The sequence below is a fragment of the Heterocephalus glaber genome, unplaced genomic scaffold (assembly GCF_053883595.1).
Source record: "Heterocephalus glaber isolate CG9 unplaced genomic scaffold, H.glaber_assembly_v1.0 deba00001662, whole genome shotgun sequence".
Classification (NCBI taxonomy): domain Eukaryota; kingdom Metazoa; phylum Chordata; class Mammalia; order Rodentia; family Bathyergidae; genus Heterocephalus; species Heterocephalus glaber.
In genome coordinates, this window is record NW_028258403.1 from 16045275 (window position 1) to 16059524 (window position 14250).

At 39.8% G+C, this 14250-nt stretch overlaps 1 protein-coding gene across 1 annotated transcript in view; it reads left to right on the forward strand.

Annotated features, from left to right (window-relative positions):
- Window positions 1-14250, forward strand: part of Fam177a1 (family with sequence similarity 177 member A1) — a 28635-nt gene that overhangs the window by 12306 nt on the left and 2079 nt on the right. The window contains exons 3-4 of the mRNA XM_087197114.1: window positions 11288-11354; window positions 13110-13207. Coding sequence (XP_087053240.1) covers window positions 11288-11354; window positions 13110-13207 — 165 coding nt within the window. The remainder of the gene's footprint in view (window positions 1-11287; window positions 11355-13109; window positions 13208-14250) is intronic.

Here is a 14250-nt window from a genome sequence, read left to right on the forward strand (position 1 = left end):
CAAGTGCCTTATCAGATAGATGATTTGCAAATGTTTTTTCTCATTTTGTGGTTCTCATTTTTTTTTTTTTGGTACCGGGGATCGAACTCGGGTCCTTGCGCTTGTGCAGCAGGTGGTGAAACCACTGAGCTAAATCCCTGGCCCGATTCTCACCTTCTTGATTTTTTTTTTTTTTTTTTTTTTTTGGTACCGGGGATCAAACTCGGGACCTTGTGCTTGCAAGGCAGGTGCTGGAACCACTGAGTTAAATCCCCAGCCCACCTTCTTGATTTTTGAGGACAAAAGTTTTAATTTTAAGGAAGTCCAGGTTATTTGTTTTTTCTTTTGTTGGTTGTGTTTTTAGTATTACATCTAAGAATTCTTTACCAAATCTGAGCTGGTAGTTTCATGTCTTTGGTCCATTTTGAATTAATTTTTTATATGGTGTGAGATAATGGTCCAACTTCATTCTTTTGCATATGATTTTCCAATTGACCTAGCACCACTTTATGAAAACTTTTTTCCCTTGGATAGTCTTAGCTCCTTTATTGGAAATCAATTGACCATAAAACATGGTTTTATTTTTGGATCCTTAATTCTCCATTATTCAATGTATATCTAGTCTAGTGCTAGTACTTTATTATCTTGATCATTGCTTTTTTGGTAAGTTTTGAAATCACAAAGTATAAGACATACTTTCTTCTTTTTCAAAATAGCTTTGGCTTTTCCAGGTTCCTGGCAATTCCATGTGAATTTTATAATCAGCTTGTCAATTTTTGAAAAGCCAGGTGGGGTAGATCTATTAATAATATTAAGTCTTTTGTTTCTTGATTCTCTTCATTTATTTAGATCTTGTCTCTCTTTTTTTTTTGGTATTAAATTCTTTTATTGGTACATTGTAGGTATACAACACAATTACATTTCTCATTGGGAATTGTACCTTTACATAATGCATCTTGGTTCTTATTTTTTCCCCATTCCTAGCCCTCCCTTCACGCCCTCCACCCTTCCCTATTTACAAAGACTTTATTTCCATTTTTTCCATTTCTCATCATTTTTCCTTTCCCCTGCCCCTCCCACTACTCCTACCCCTTTGGACCTTTTCTTCCTATTTTACATTATCGATTATTCATTCTAATCATTGGTACATTTTAGGTATACAATATAATGACATTCATCATTGGAAATTTGCACCTTTACATAGTCTTGGTTCTTATTTTTCACCCTTGCCCAGCCCTCCCTTCAAGCCCTCCATTCCTCCCTATTTACAAAGATTTTGTTCCTGTTTTTCCATTTTCTCATATTAATCCCATTCCCTTCTATCCTTTCCCCTAGCCCTCCCACTTCCTTCCCCTTTGTCCCTTTTCTTCCTATTTCACATTACCTATTATACATTTAGTCCTTATTTACACTTTCAGTTTCTCACACCAGAGAAACTATTCGATATTTACACGTGTGTCCTATTTATTTCACTTAAGAGTATGGCCTCAATGTGCATCCACTTAGCTATAAATGTCTCTAATTTCTCATTTTTTATGGCTGAGTAGTACTCCATTTTATAAAAAAAACCACATTTTCTTTATCCAGTCTCCAGTTGATGGGCATTTGGTCTGTTTCCAAGTTTTAGCTATTACAAACTGTGCTCCTATGAACATGGGTGCACGTATATCACTGTGGTATGATTCTTTTAATTCTTTGGGGAAGATCCCCAGCAGTGGAATAGCGGGGTCAAATGGGACTTCCAGTCCTAGTTCTTTGTCTCTCTTTTTTTTTAATGCTGGGTTTTGAACACAGGGCTTTGCACATGCTAGGTAAGCTCTTTATCACTATGCTATGGCTCTATGCATTATTCTTTTCAAAGTCTGAATTTTGTACTTCTTTGTTAAATTTATTTTATTCTTTTTAATACCATTGTAAGCGATTTTGTTTTCATGTTATCAGATTTTTCATAGCTAGTATGTAGGTGCACAGTTGCCTTTTATATAGTAATATTCTATTCTGCAATCTTGCTGAACTTGTTTGGAAGCTTTTTAATGATATTAAATCATGGCCTGTGTGAACAGAGATAGTTTTAACCTTTTTTTCTGATCTGGATACATTTTTGTTCCATTTTCTTACCAGTTGTCCTAGCTAGACCCTCTAGTACAGCGGTTTTTTTTTCCCTTTGGTACCAGGGATCGAACTCGGGTCCTTGTACTTGCAAGGCAAGTGACGGAACCACTGAGCTAAATCCCTGGCCCTTTTTTTTTTTTTTTTTTTTTTGGAGTACAGTGTTGAATAGAAGTTCAAGAATAGACATCCTTGTCTTGCTTCTGATTGTAGGAAGGGGCAAGTGTCCAGTCTTTTACCATCGTGTTAGCTTTCCATCATTGTGACCAAAAACCTGAGATAAATAACTTAAAAGAAGGAAAAGTTTATTTCGATTTCATGGTTTCAGACCATGACTCTGCTCCCTTCATGCCTCTGGTGAGGCAAAATATCATGGTGGGTAACACGTAGTAGAGATTGCTCACCTTGTAGCAACTGGAATCAAAGAGGGAGAGGAAGGGGCTGGGTTTCTAACTTCTGTGGCAGGGGCTTGGCCCCAGTGACCTAACTTCCTCCCACATGGCTCCACCCCTTAAAAGTTTTTCCTCCTCCCACCCAGTAGTGTCACATGCTGGCTGCCAAACATTCAAAACATGGCCTTTGAAGGACATTTAAGATCCAGACCATAATGACACTAAATGCAGTGTTAGCTGTGGATATTCTGTAGATGTCCTTTATAAGGCTGAAGAGGCTCCCTTCTGTTTGTAGGTTTTTGAGTGCATGGCTTGTTTTGTTTTGATAGTGCCAAGGATTGAACCCAGGACTTCATGCATACTAGGCAAGCACTATATCATGGAGCCTGTGTTAGTTACTTTTCTCGTTGCTGAGACAAAATACCCAACACCCAAAGTTAAAGGAGAAAAGGTTTATTTAGCTCACAGTTTGTAGAGGTTTTAGTCCATAATGGTCAGGCTCCCAGGCAGAGTGGCTTGGCAGAGGGGCATCACAGAGAACCAGTTCATCACAAGCAGAAGATAGCAAAAGCAAGCAAGGGATGACCATAGCTCTTTCTATGCCTAGTATCTTGTCCAGGCTACCCACCCTAATCACCCTTAATCCTAGTACCCTTAGTCCAAGCGTTGCACCATGAATCAATCCCAGTGTCACATTCTCTAGATCCGGTTGCCTCTGAAAAAGCCCCACCTATGACTGCATGAGGCTTTGGGGGAATATCTAGACACAAGCCATAACATTCTGTCCCTGCTCTCCTCAAAGACTCATCCACATCCCTTTATGCAAAAAGCATTTAGTCTATCTCTAGGAATTGCCAAAGTCCTAACATTTTCAGCATTGCTGAAAGTCCAGAGTCTCCTCTGAGATTTAAGGCAAACTTAACTGGGAGCCCCTGTACTAATGAAAAGAAAGTTAAACACTTCCAAAAGACAATGGCACAAGATAAACATTATCATTCTAAAAGGTACAAATAGGGGAATAAAAGGAATGAAATCAAAGCAAGCCTAAAATCCAGCAGAGCAAACATTAAATCCTGTAGTTCAATGTGCAGCATCCCTGGCAATCTATGGTAAGATGTGAACTCCAAAGGGCTTGGGTGCCTCCACCCCTACGGCACTTCTGGTGATGGTACCCCCTATGGGTTCTCTCTTAAGCCAGCTCTGCTCCCTCCTTGTAGATTTTCTCAGATGATCCACATCCCTGGCTTCTCCAAACTTCTGGGGTCTCCACCTCATCTTCAGCTTCACACTCACAGCTTTATACACTGCTCTCTCAGGGGCACCCTGCCTGGCCTCCCAGGCCTTCTAAAATCTCAGTGGAAACCTTCCTGACCCCGTAACTCTTGAATTCTGCATGCACTTAAAATGAGCACCACATGAATGATGCCAACGTCTGCCATCAGCTGGAGCAGTGGCCAGGCTTCCTTCTCTCTTGACTGTAGGGGTTGAGTGCCTGAATTGCTGAGCACTCTAAACCCAATCCCAAGGAACAAATTCTCTAGGCCACCACCATTCTGGAACATGGTGCTATAGGGCTCTCCTCAAAGGAAAGTCTTTTACCTTTGCAACTCTGAGGCTGCAGAGGGTGGAGTCCTACTGGTTCTTGTGATGCCCTCTGGCCATCTTTTCTGTTGTCTTCTGAAATACTTGGCTTTTTCTTGCTAGTCTTTTCCATGACCAGTTTCTCCTTCATTCCATCTTTGTAGGTTGCAACTTTATCAGAGCTTCTTTTCTAGTGAAACTCAGAACGTTTTAAATCATTCTGCTGGGCTCTTTGCTCTTGATTCTTAACATAGATCTGGCTAAAAGCCTCTAAAAAATATCCGTGCCCTGGGGTCAACATTAGACTGCCTTGAAATTTCTTTTGCAAGATTCATTAGTCTGCCACCCTTAATCTCAGTCTCAGGCAAAGTCTCTGGTCACAAGTGAAGTGCACTTTCTGCCAAGGTATAATCCACATTGTCTGGAGTCCAGCTGCCAATGTAGTCTTTCTTCCCAGCAGAAATCTCCCAAGGCTGGTCTTTACCAGCATCATTTCTGTCAGCACTCTGGTCTTCTGAACTCTGACTAGAAACTCCCATCAAGTATAGCCTATTCAAGTATGGCCTGTTTGGGCCGGGGATTTAGCTCAGTGGTTTCTACGCCTGCTGTGCAAGCACAAGGACCTGAATTTGATCCCCAGTTCCAAAAAAAAAGAAAAAAATAAAGAAAAAATAAATCAAGTATAGCCTGTTTTTTCAGCTGGCATCTCCAAACCTTTCCAAACTCTTCCCATAACCCAGTTTCAAAGGCTCCTGAGCCACATGGTCAGGTACAGTCACAGCAATGAGCCCACTTCTTTGGTACCAAATTCTATCTTAGTCACTTTTCTTGTTGCTGAGACAAAACACCCAACACCCACAAGTTAAGGGAGGATAGGTTTATTTACCTAACAGTCTTTAGAGGTTTCAGTTCATAGTTGGCTGGGTCTAAGGCAAGGTGGGATGGCAGAGGGGCATTACAGATCCAGCAGAGGCAGCAGAAGACAAGCAAAAAATGATATGCAAGGAGCCAAGCCTGTGTCCCTTATATCTTATCTGGGCTACCTACTCAGATCTATGCCAAACGTATCAGTGGACTAATTTACTAATCACACACCCTTAACCCTAGCCACCTCTATGACCCACCTATGACGATACCTATGACCACATGAGGGTTTGGGGGGGACATCTAGATACAAACCGTAACAGAGCCACACCCCTATCTCTCCTGGTCCATTTTGAACCAAGTTATTTCTTATTATTCATTTAAGTTGCTTACACATTTTGGATATTACCCCTTTTGTTTGGCTTACAAGCATTTTCTCCCAGTACATGGATTACCTCTTCACTCAATTATTTACTTTGCTTTGAGGATGATTTGTAGTTTCTTATAATTCCATTTGTCCATTTTTTATTTTTGTTGCCTGCACTTTTGAGGTCAAATCCAAAAAATCATTGCCTAGACCAGTGTAATATAATTTTTCTTTTTTTTTTTTGGTCTAGTAATTTTACATGGCTTATTTCCATACGTGCCAGGAAGTAGGTTTTTTTATTGTCTAAATGGAAAATCTTCTGCCATATTGTGGTATGGTCATAAATGATTAGCATCTGAATCTTGGACCATTTTGATATAGCAGATAATCATGAAACTGGTTCTAATTGTTACTAGCCTTTCTTGTGTTTGTGGAGGGAGCATGATGTAAAACCTCCACTTGCTTCTCCAGATTCACTCTTTCGGTTCCTTGTGCTTGCAAGGCAAGTGGTGGAACCACTGAGCTAAATCCCCCACCCTCCAGATCCACTCTTTATTCTTCTGCCAGACCCTGCATTGTGTTCTGACATGCATGACATGTATGGACTGTGTCAGAAGCTTCCCTTGTCCTCTGGCTGTGTTTGTTCTTTTCTGTTTTCTGTGGTGCTGCCAATAACAGAAAAACAGACTGCGTAACTTATAAGGAACATAAACTTACGGCTTACAGTTGGGAAGAGTGGGAAGAGATGTTGAGGGAGAGAGAGACCTAATTGGCTTTTTTATAGCCACCCATTCCCACCATTAATTCATTCATGAGGGCAGACCCCTCCCGGGCTGCTTGCCTTTCATTAGGCTCAGCTGCCGGTACTTGCATTGAGTTTGTGAGACATGTTTTTGTGGGTCCCAGTCAAACCATAGCAGGGGTAGCAATGATTCTCATTGATTTTAGCCATGTACTTTTTTTTTTAGCCATGAACTTTTGAACAGCCTGTAACATAGTAGATTTGTAAAACAGACCCAATATTTTTTAAACGCCCTGATATTTTGAGATGAGTACTCCTAGAATAGGATACTGATAGAGAATAAGAAATGAAGACCCAGATTTTTTTATAATCTTATAGTAATTCACTTAGATTTTACCTTAGATGAACCTTAAGGATAAGCATATTTCCTCTTTAATTTCCTCATCCATAGATTTAATTTTGATTAAAATTCCTCAAAAGAAGGGGGTAGAGAGGAAGTGTTAAAAAAATTGAGATGTGTGGGCCAGGGATTTAGCTCAGTAGTTCCGCTGCCTGCCTCGCAAGCGGAAGGTCCTGAGTTCAATCCCTGGTACCAAAAAAAAAAAATTGAGATGTGTTATGTACATACATGTACCAATGCCCCATAAGTGTAATCACTATGTACTTCAAACATGTACTAATAAAAAATTTAAAAATTTTGTTTTAAAATTCCTCGAAAGATATATATGAGGTGTGATAGAAAAATATGGTATTTAAATTTAAAATTTTTATTGCTGTTAATCCCCATTAAAATCCCCCTCCTTCAAACACACTTTGTTTTTCCACTTTCTGAAGCAGTTCTTGAAGTTCCTTGTTCTGGCTTGTGTCTAGATGTCCCCTCAAAGCCTCATGCAGTCATAGGTCTGGCTTTTTCAGAGGTGGGTAGCCTGGATAAGATATAAGGCATAGAAAGAGCTGTGGTCATCCCTTGCTTGTTTTTGCTGTCTTCTGCTTGCCATGAACTGGTTCTCCTCTCTACTGTGCCACTCTGCCTTGGAGCCAGCCAACTATGGACTGAAGCCTCCACGAACTGTAAGCCAAATAAACTTTTCCTCCTTTAATTCTGGGTGTTGGGTATTTTGTCTCAACAGTGAGAAAAGTAACTAAGACATCCCCATTCATGAGTATTTTTAGTGGCACTGCCATGGCTGCCTCCAGGTCCTGAATTGATTCAAAATGTTTTCTCTTCATGAGCCATGTGTGGTGGTACATGCCTGTAATCCCAGTGTTACTAGAATGCTCAGGTCATGTCCCATGGTGACAAATGAGGCTGCAAGATGGAGGAGGTAGGGTACAAGCAAATTTATTTAAAAGATAAAATGCAAAAAAGTTAAAAGATAGGGCCAGGGATTTAGCTCAGTGGCACTGTGCCTGCTTCAAAAGCACAAAGGTCCTGAGTTCGATCCCCAGTACTGCAAAAAAAAAAAAAAGAAAAAAAAAGTAAAAGATATAAAGGCAAGGAAGTAAGAGTCTCGCTAGCCAGGAGGGAGTTCTGAGTAGGACACCTACCAAGGCTTTTTGTCTAGGGGTTTTTAAGGGACTTAGAAGGGAGCTTGGACCACTGTATAAGCAATATAATCTCTACCATATAGGAGACTACATACTTTTTAGGGTCTAATCTATGCAGTGTTCATGGGTCCATGCAGGGCCCATGCATCTCTTGGGCCAATGGCCTGCCTGATCATACTCTGAGGAGGTGCCAGACAGCCAAAGGACACCTGGCACATATTTTTGTAAGATCCCTGGAAGGTTGAGACTTAGCAGACTACAGTTTTGGCTTCTTGACTCCATTTTGGGGCCACTGTTCTTACTGCTTAATAGAGTCCTAATTCCTATTACACCAGCACTCCAGAGGCTGAAGCAGGAGGATTGCTGTGAGTTTGAGGCCTGCCTATAGCAAGACCTTATCTTAACCCCTCCCCCCAAGTTTATCCTTCATGGTCATTTTCACTTTGGGGAACAGCTGGAAGTCACACAGAGTCAGATCCAGTGACAAAGGTAGATGAGGACACACTGTAATGTCTTTATGACCCTGTTTTTCCATTGGGTGGCACTTAGCAGCAGCAATCACCATAGTTTTGATCACACCTTGTAAAGACACTCATGAATGAAGATTTTCAGAAAGTGGCAAGAATGATGGGATAAGTGTGTTCAGAGGGGGATTAATAGTAATGTGTCTTTTACTATAGTAAATTTAAAACATTGTATTTTCAGACCACCAATATATGCATATCTCTACTTAAAAATTTTATGTACACATATACATTAAAAATATAAAAAATATATAAAATGGACTAATGCCTTTTCTAATAAAGAGTAGTCCCACCTTATCTGTAGGAGATGCAGTCCAAGACCCCAGGGGATGCCTGAAACCACAGTTCACACAGAGCCCTATGTATACTGTTTTCCCTATACATACATGCATATGATAGTTTAATTTAGAAATTAACACAGTAAGAGATTAACAACAGTAATAAGAGTATGGACAATTATAACAATATTATATAGTAAAGTTATGTTCATATGGTCTCTAAAATATGAAATTTTCCATTTAATATTTTCAGACTAGTGTTGACTGCTGGTAACTAAAACCATGAAAAGCAAAACTGTAAAGTGAGAGATACTATAGTCTGAATTTAAAATTATTGGCCCATTTTTTGCCTGCAAGATTTTTTAAAAGACTAAAAGGACAGTCTGTGGTCGGCCTACAAAAAAATTGGCATTGTCATACATTGCTGCTGAATCTTCATTGGTAAACTTTCTAGTATAAAGTTTTGCAGTGTGAAGGGCTTTCTAAATGATCACATTTTTGGTCTAGTTAATTCTCCCTTTAGGAATTTAAGCATATAATGAAATCTGCTCACTGTTATTGTAAATGAAGGACAAACAGAAAAGAGAAAATATTGTACAACAGTGCTCTAAAATACATTTATACCCAGACTGGGCGCAGTGGTGCACATCTTTACTCTCAGCTGCTCAGGAGGCCTAGGCAGAAGGGTCACAAGATCAGGTCTAGCCTGGGCAACTTAGCAGTTTACCAAGACAGTGGCTCAACTGAAAAAAGAGAACTGGAGATAACAGTTTAGTGGGAACGCTGTGGGTTCAGTCCCCAGTACTAGAAAAAAATATGTACACACACATATACACACATTTCTCTTTCAGTGAAAGCGTGAAAAGACACTGAAATGTTAACAATAATTATCTCTGAATGGTGGAAGAAAGGGTGACTCCATTTTTAAAATATTTTGCTCCACTTTTAAGTGTTCTATAGTAAACATTACTTTTATAGTCTGAAAGTAGGTTAAAAAGAAAAATAAAGATATCAAGTCTTGATAAGGAAGGAAAGGATGGATACTTAAATTTTTAGAGAACAAAATTAATTGTTTTTACTTTTAGCGCCGTGAATTGAAAGCCTCATAGATCCGAGACCTTGTTCCAGTCTTGGTATTGCTTGTAGTCTTGGTAGTGCTGCTGCTGGAAGTGGTGGCAGGGTTACAGTGTATGTTTGTGAGCCAACCCCCCATCCCACCCCCGCCGCTGCCTAGTACTGGGGATTGAACCCAGGGCTTGCACACTGAGCTATATCTTGAGTCCTTTTAAAAAATTTTTGAGACATGGTCTCACTAAATGTTAAATTTCCCAGGCTGGGCTTAAAACTTGCCATCCTCCTGTCTCAGCCTCCCAGAGTGCTAGGATTACAGTTTTGCATCTCTGTGCCCAGCTGAGCCATCTGCCATTGTAGTTTAGCAAGGTCAGTGTCCCAACAAATTAATTCTGAATAATTGTATGGGATAATGATAGATGTAATTCCAGAATCTCTATCCAGTTCCTCAACTCTGGAGCAGGTTTGATGGGAGGGGTGGGCGGCAGTCTTCACCTGGATATTAGTAGTTGTTATTTCTAGAAGCAACCCCAGAATTGTCCCACTGAGAAATGTGTACCCTTCCTCCAAAGCCCCTTGCCCCTATCATTTATGTTACAGAAATTGATTTTATTCCTTATACTTTGCCACTTTCCCATTTGCTGTAAACCAACCACCAAGGCAAGAGCATTTTCAACAACACCCTTAAAATAACCCGTATCCATTTAAAAGATCCAGCCTGCTCTGAGATATAGCAGGTTTCAATTCAGGACATTACTAATATGCAATATTTTCTTTCAGTAGGTTGAGTCTGTTAGAGCTACTTTACTTCTGTGTCTTTTCAGATAAGCTGTCACAGAAATTGGTATACCACTGTCTATTTAGTCTTAACAGATAATTCTAGTGTTTACCTTTTTAATGTCCTTATAATCATTAATATATGTTAGCTAAAAAGATTATGGACAAGTCTCTTTCCTCCTTGGAACCAGTTATTAATGTATTTGATTGCAGGCTGTATGTTTTTTTTTGATAAACAAAAACATTGGCTTAGTGGAGCATGCCCTGTATTATCAAATGTATTCAGAGGGAAACCATACAAAGCACTGTTTGGAATGAAAGACCAAGGATTAATGCTGGCAGCATACAGTGTGGACTCCATTCTGCTAGTAGTCTTGGCCTACCACATACACACTGAACTTGTCTTGGGTTATATTCTCTAGCCTTTTTAAAATCTTAATTTATCTTGATACTTGTCTTTTATTTTCTCGCCATTAAAAGCTCAATTGAAGTTGGGAGTGGTAGAGCTCATCTGTAATCCCATCTACTGTGGGGCTTGAGGCAGAAGGACAAATTCAAATCTATCCTGGGCAATTTGGTGAGACCCTGTCTCAAAATAAAATAGAGCTGTGGATGTAGCTCAGTAGCAAACAGGAAGCCCTGGATTCAATACCTAGTACCACAAACAAAAAACAAAAACAAAGTGTGTGGGGGGAGTGTGGAGTGAGAGCTCATTTGCTATGCCTCAATTTATCCTGCTTCTCTAAAGCTAAACCTTCATTTCCCTACTGTAATGTGTGTCAGACTAGGATTTAAACTGTACATTACCAACTCTATTTCAATTGCTGCATCTATTTTTTGGTTTTTCCATGGGCTTAAGGTGGTGGTAGGTACAGGTTGAATGGAAATTTAAAATATCTTTGTAAAGATTTACATTTTCTAATTGGACTGTAGTCGGTTATAGTACTGCCTTGTAGAATATTCTGTGCACCTACCAAGTATTTGGCTGTTCCATTCAAGCCTGAATCTATAGTATGAGTTTAGGTGTGTGTTGCTAACTTGACCTCTTGTTGCAGACAAAACTTACCTGGGGTCCCTACTTGTGGTTTTACATGCTTCGGGCTGCCACGTCAACCCTTTCAGGTATTGCTTTCTTTCTGCATACCTTATAATTGCTGTATTAAGCTCTAAGCACAGGAGCATTGCCAGCTGGGATGTTTCTAAACTGGAAGAGGAACAGTAGGGAGTCACCTTGTCCTCAGCCGGTAGCCAGCATCTGAAGATGTTAATCTAACTTGAACAAACATCACGCAGCTTCCGATTGCGTGGTGGGTTTTTTTTGGTTTTTTTGTTTTTTAATAAGGGATTGAATCTAGGTCCTTCACATTGAGCTACATCCCCAGTCTTTTTTTTTTTTTTTTTTTGTACTGGGGATTGAACTCAGGTCCTTGTGCTTGCGCAGTAGGTAGTGAAACCACTGAGCTAAATCCCTGGCCCCCCCAGCCTATTTTTTATTTTGAGACAGGGTCTGGCTAAATTGAGGTTGGGTCTGAAATTGTGATCCTCCTGCCTCAAGACTCAGGGCTGGGATTACAGGTGTGTGCCACCACACCTGGCTTCTGGTTATATTTTTTGTTTGCTTTTTTTTGGGGGGGGGAGGACTGAAAATGACAGTATTAACATAGATAGACTTTTTTTTTCAATTTTTGAGACAGGGTCATAGTATTAGTTCAGGCTGGCTTCAAACTCGTGGCAATCCTGCTTCAGCCTCCCAAATGCTGGGATTATAGGTGTGTGCCCCCACATCCAGCTGGGTTTTCATATTCTTGAACCCTTTCTGTTAGCATTTATTATGCTCCTTTATTTGCTTTCCTACTGGTAGTCTCATTCTGCCTCATTGCTTATTCTGAGGCTTGTAGTTATACTACGTGTATGTGTTTTTTATATATAGGGTTTTTTTTGCTGTTACTGGAGTTAGAACTCAGGTCCTAGAGCATGCTAGGCAAGTGCTCTATCACTGAGCTATACCCCCAGCCTCATTTCTTTCTCTTTGGTACTGGGGATCGAACTCAGGACCTTGCTCTTGCAAGGCAGGCACAGTGCCACTGAGCTAAATCCTGTCCCCCCCCAGCCCTCATTTCTTAAACTGAGAAATAAATAAGTTTGAAGGAAATGTGTAATCAACATGTAACTTAATCATGTTAATTTAAGTAAATGTTTAAACCATAAAACTGTCTGCTCCCAATTTTAATCCTTTGAAAGCTTCTCTCACTTTCCACCAGTTATTAGGGCATACTGTGCTGGATAATTGAACATTTACTGAGCCCTGTGTGCTAGACAGTGTGGTGTAATAAGAGATGAGCTCTAAATTCAGACTTACATTTGAATTTTAGACTTGTTGCATTAGGTCAAGCTGTTCTTTAACCTCCTGAGGCTAACTTTTCACAGCACCTGCCACGTGCTAGGCACTCAGTGAGTGTTACATCATCCATGCCTCACATCCAGTCCACTGATACCCCAGCCTTCTGAGGCTACATGTTTTTATTAGGTTTTTTTTTTTTTTTTGGTATCGGGGATCGAACTCGGGACCTCATGCTTTCAAGGCAGTGGTAGAACCACTGAGCTAAATCCCTGGCCCTTAGATATTTTTCTTAAACAGACATGAAACCAATAATTGTAATACCTGGTGAGAACTATTATAATAGAAATGTGAACAGACTGTTGTTGGGTACCCAGAAGGAACCACTCATACTTCTTTGGAGAATCAGAAGAGATACTAGGTTTTTATAATCTCTTTGAGGACAGGAGTAGTGACTTTTGTATTCCTAAGTGTTGCACATATAGAAAGTGCTCGAGAAATGTTTATGGAATTGTATGTCTTAACTTTTTTATCTTTAGTGTGTGACTTTCTTGGAGAGAAGATTGCATCTGTTTTGGGCATCAGCACCCCAAAATACCAGTATGCCATTGATGAGTATTACCGGATGAAGAAGGAGGTGTGTCTCCTTTTTGTATTTTCTTGATTCAACTTGTTTGGCTGTAGATTTAGTGGATTGGATAATGAGCATATGCATCCTCTAGCTGCCCAAATAGGGGTGGGATCAAACCCAGTGTCTTGAGGATGCTAGGCAAGCACTCTACCACTGAAGATAGCTCTTTTAGTTTATCAAGATAAAATATATTTTAGAATCCTTTAAAACTGGAATTTCTGGAGGGTAAAAAAATGAAGATGTGTTATGTATGTGTACCAATTCCCTGCAATGAATGTAATCAACATGTGCAGCAAACATACTAATAAATGTAAAAATCCCTGGAATTTCCTTAAGATCCATATACAAAGCTAAGCTCAGTTTTGTTGTTAGTGCAATGTGAGGTGCCTTGCATGTGTTAATCTTCATACATCTCCCTTTTTCTAAGATGAAGAAATAAGACAAAGGCACTGTATGTGGACGTGGAGTGCATTTGATGTGCCTGAAGTTTATAAGAACTAAAAACATACACATGCCCACTATTAAGGCACAAAGATGGGAGAGGGCCATTAATGTCCAAAGTAGTAGTGAGGTTTTCAGATAGGGTGAAAGGAGATGAGACTCAAAGTAAAAAAGCTTTGATGCTTAAGAATCAAAGGACCTGACTTCAAAGTCTGGCTCTGCTACTTCTAACTTTACTTTCCTCTTCAAATAACTGCATATCTATGCTGAGGTTGTGCTAAAGATTAAATGAGTTAATATGTAAAATGATTAGAACAACATCTAGTATATATTAACGAACACACAATAGATACTAGAATCTTATTTTCTTTCAGACAAATTAAGGGAAGCAGTTCAGGCAGAGTGCAGGGAGGTGAAAATATGTTGTGTGTTCAGAGAAATAGCAAGAATAGCACTTTGCCCTGAAGTAGTGGCCGGAGATGAGTTTGGAAAGGTCATCTGACTTTGTTTCTTGTGTGATTTCAAACATGTTTTATGAGAAAATGAGTATTTTTAATACCACAAGCCTTGTTTAGAACTTCATTACCTCAGTTGGACTATAATAGCCA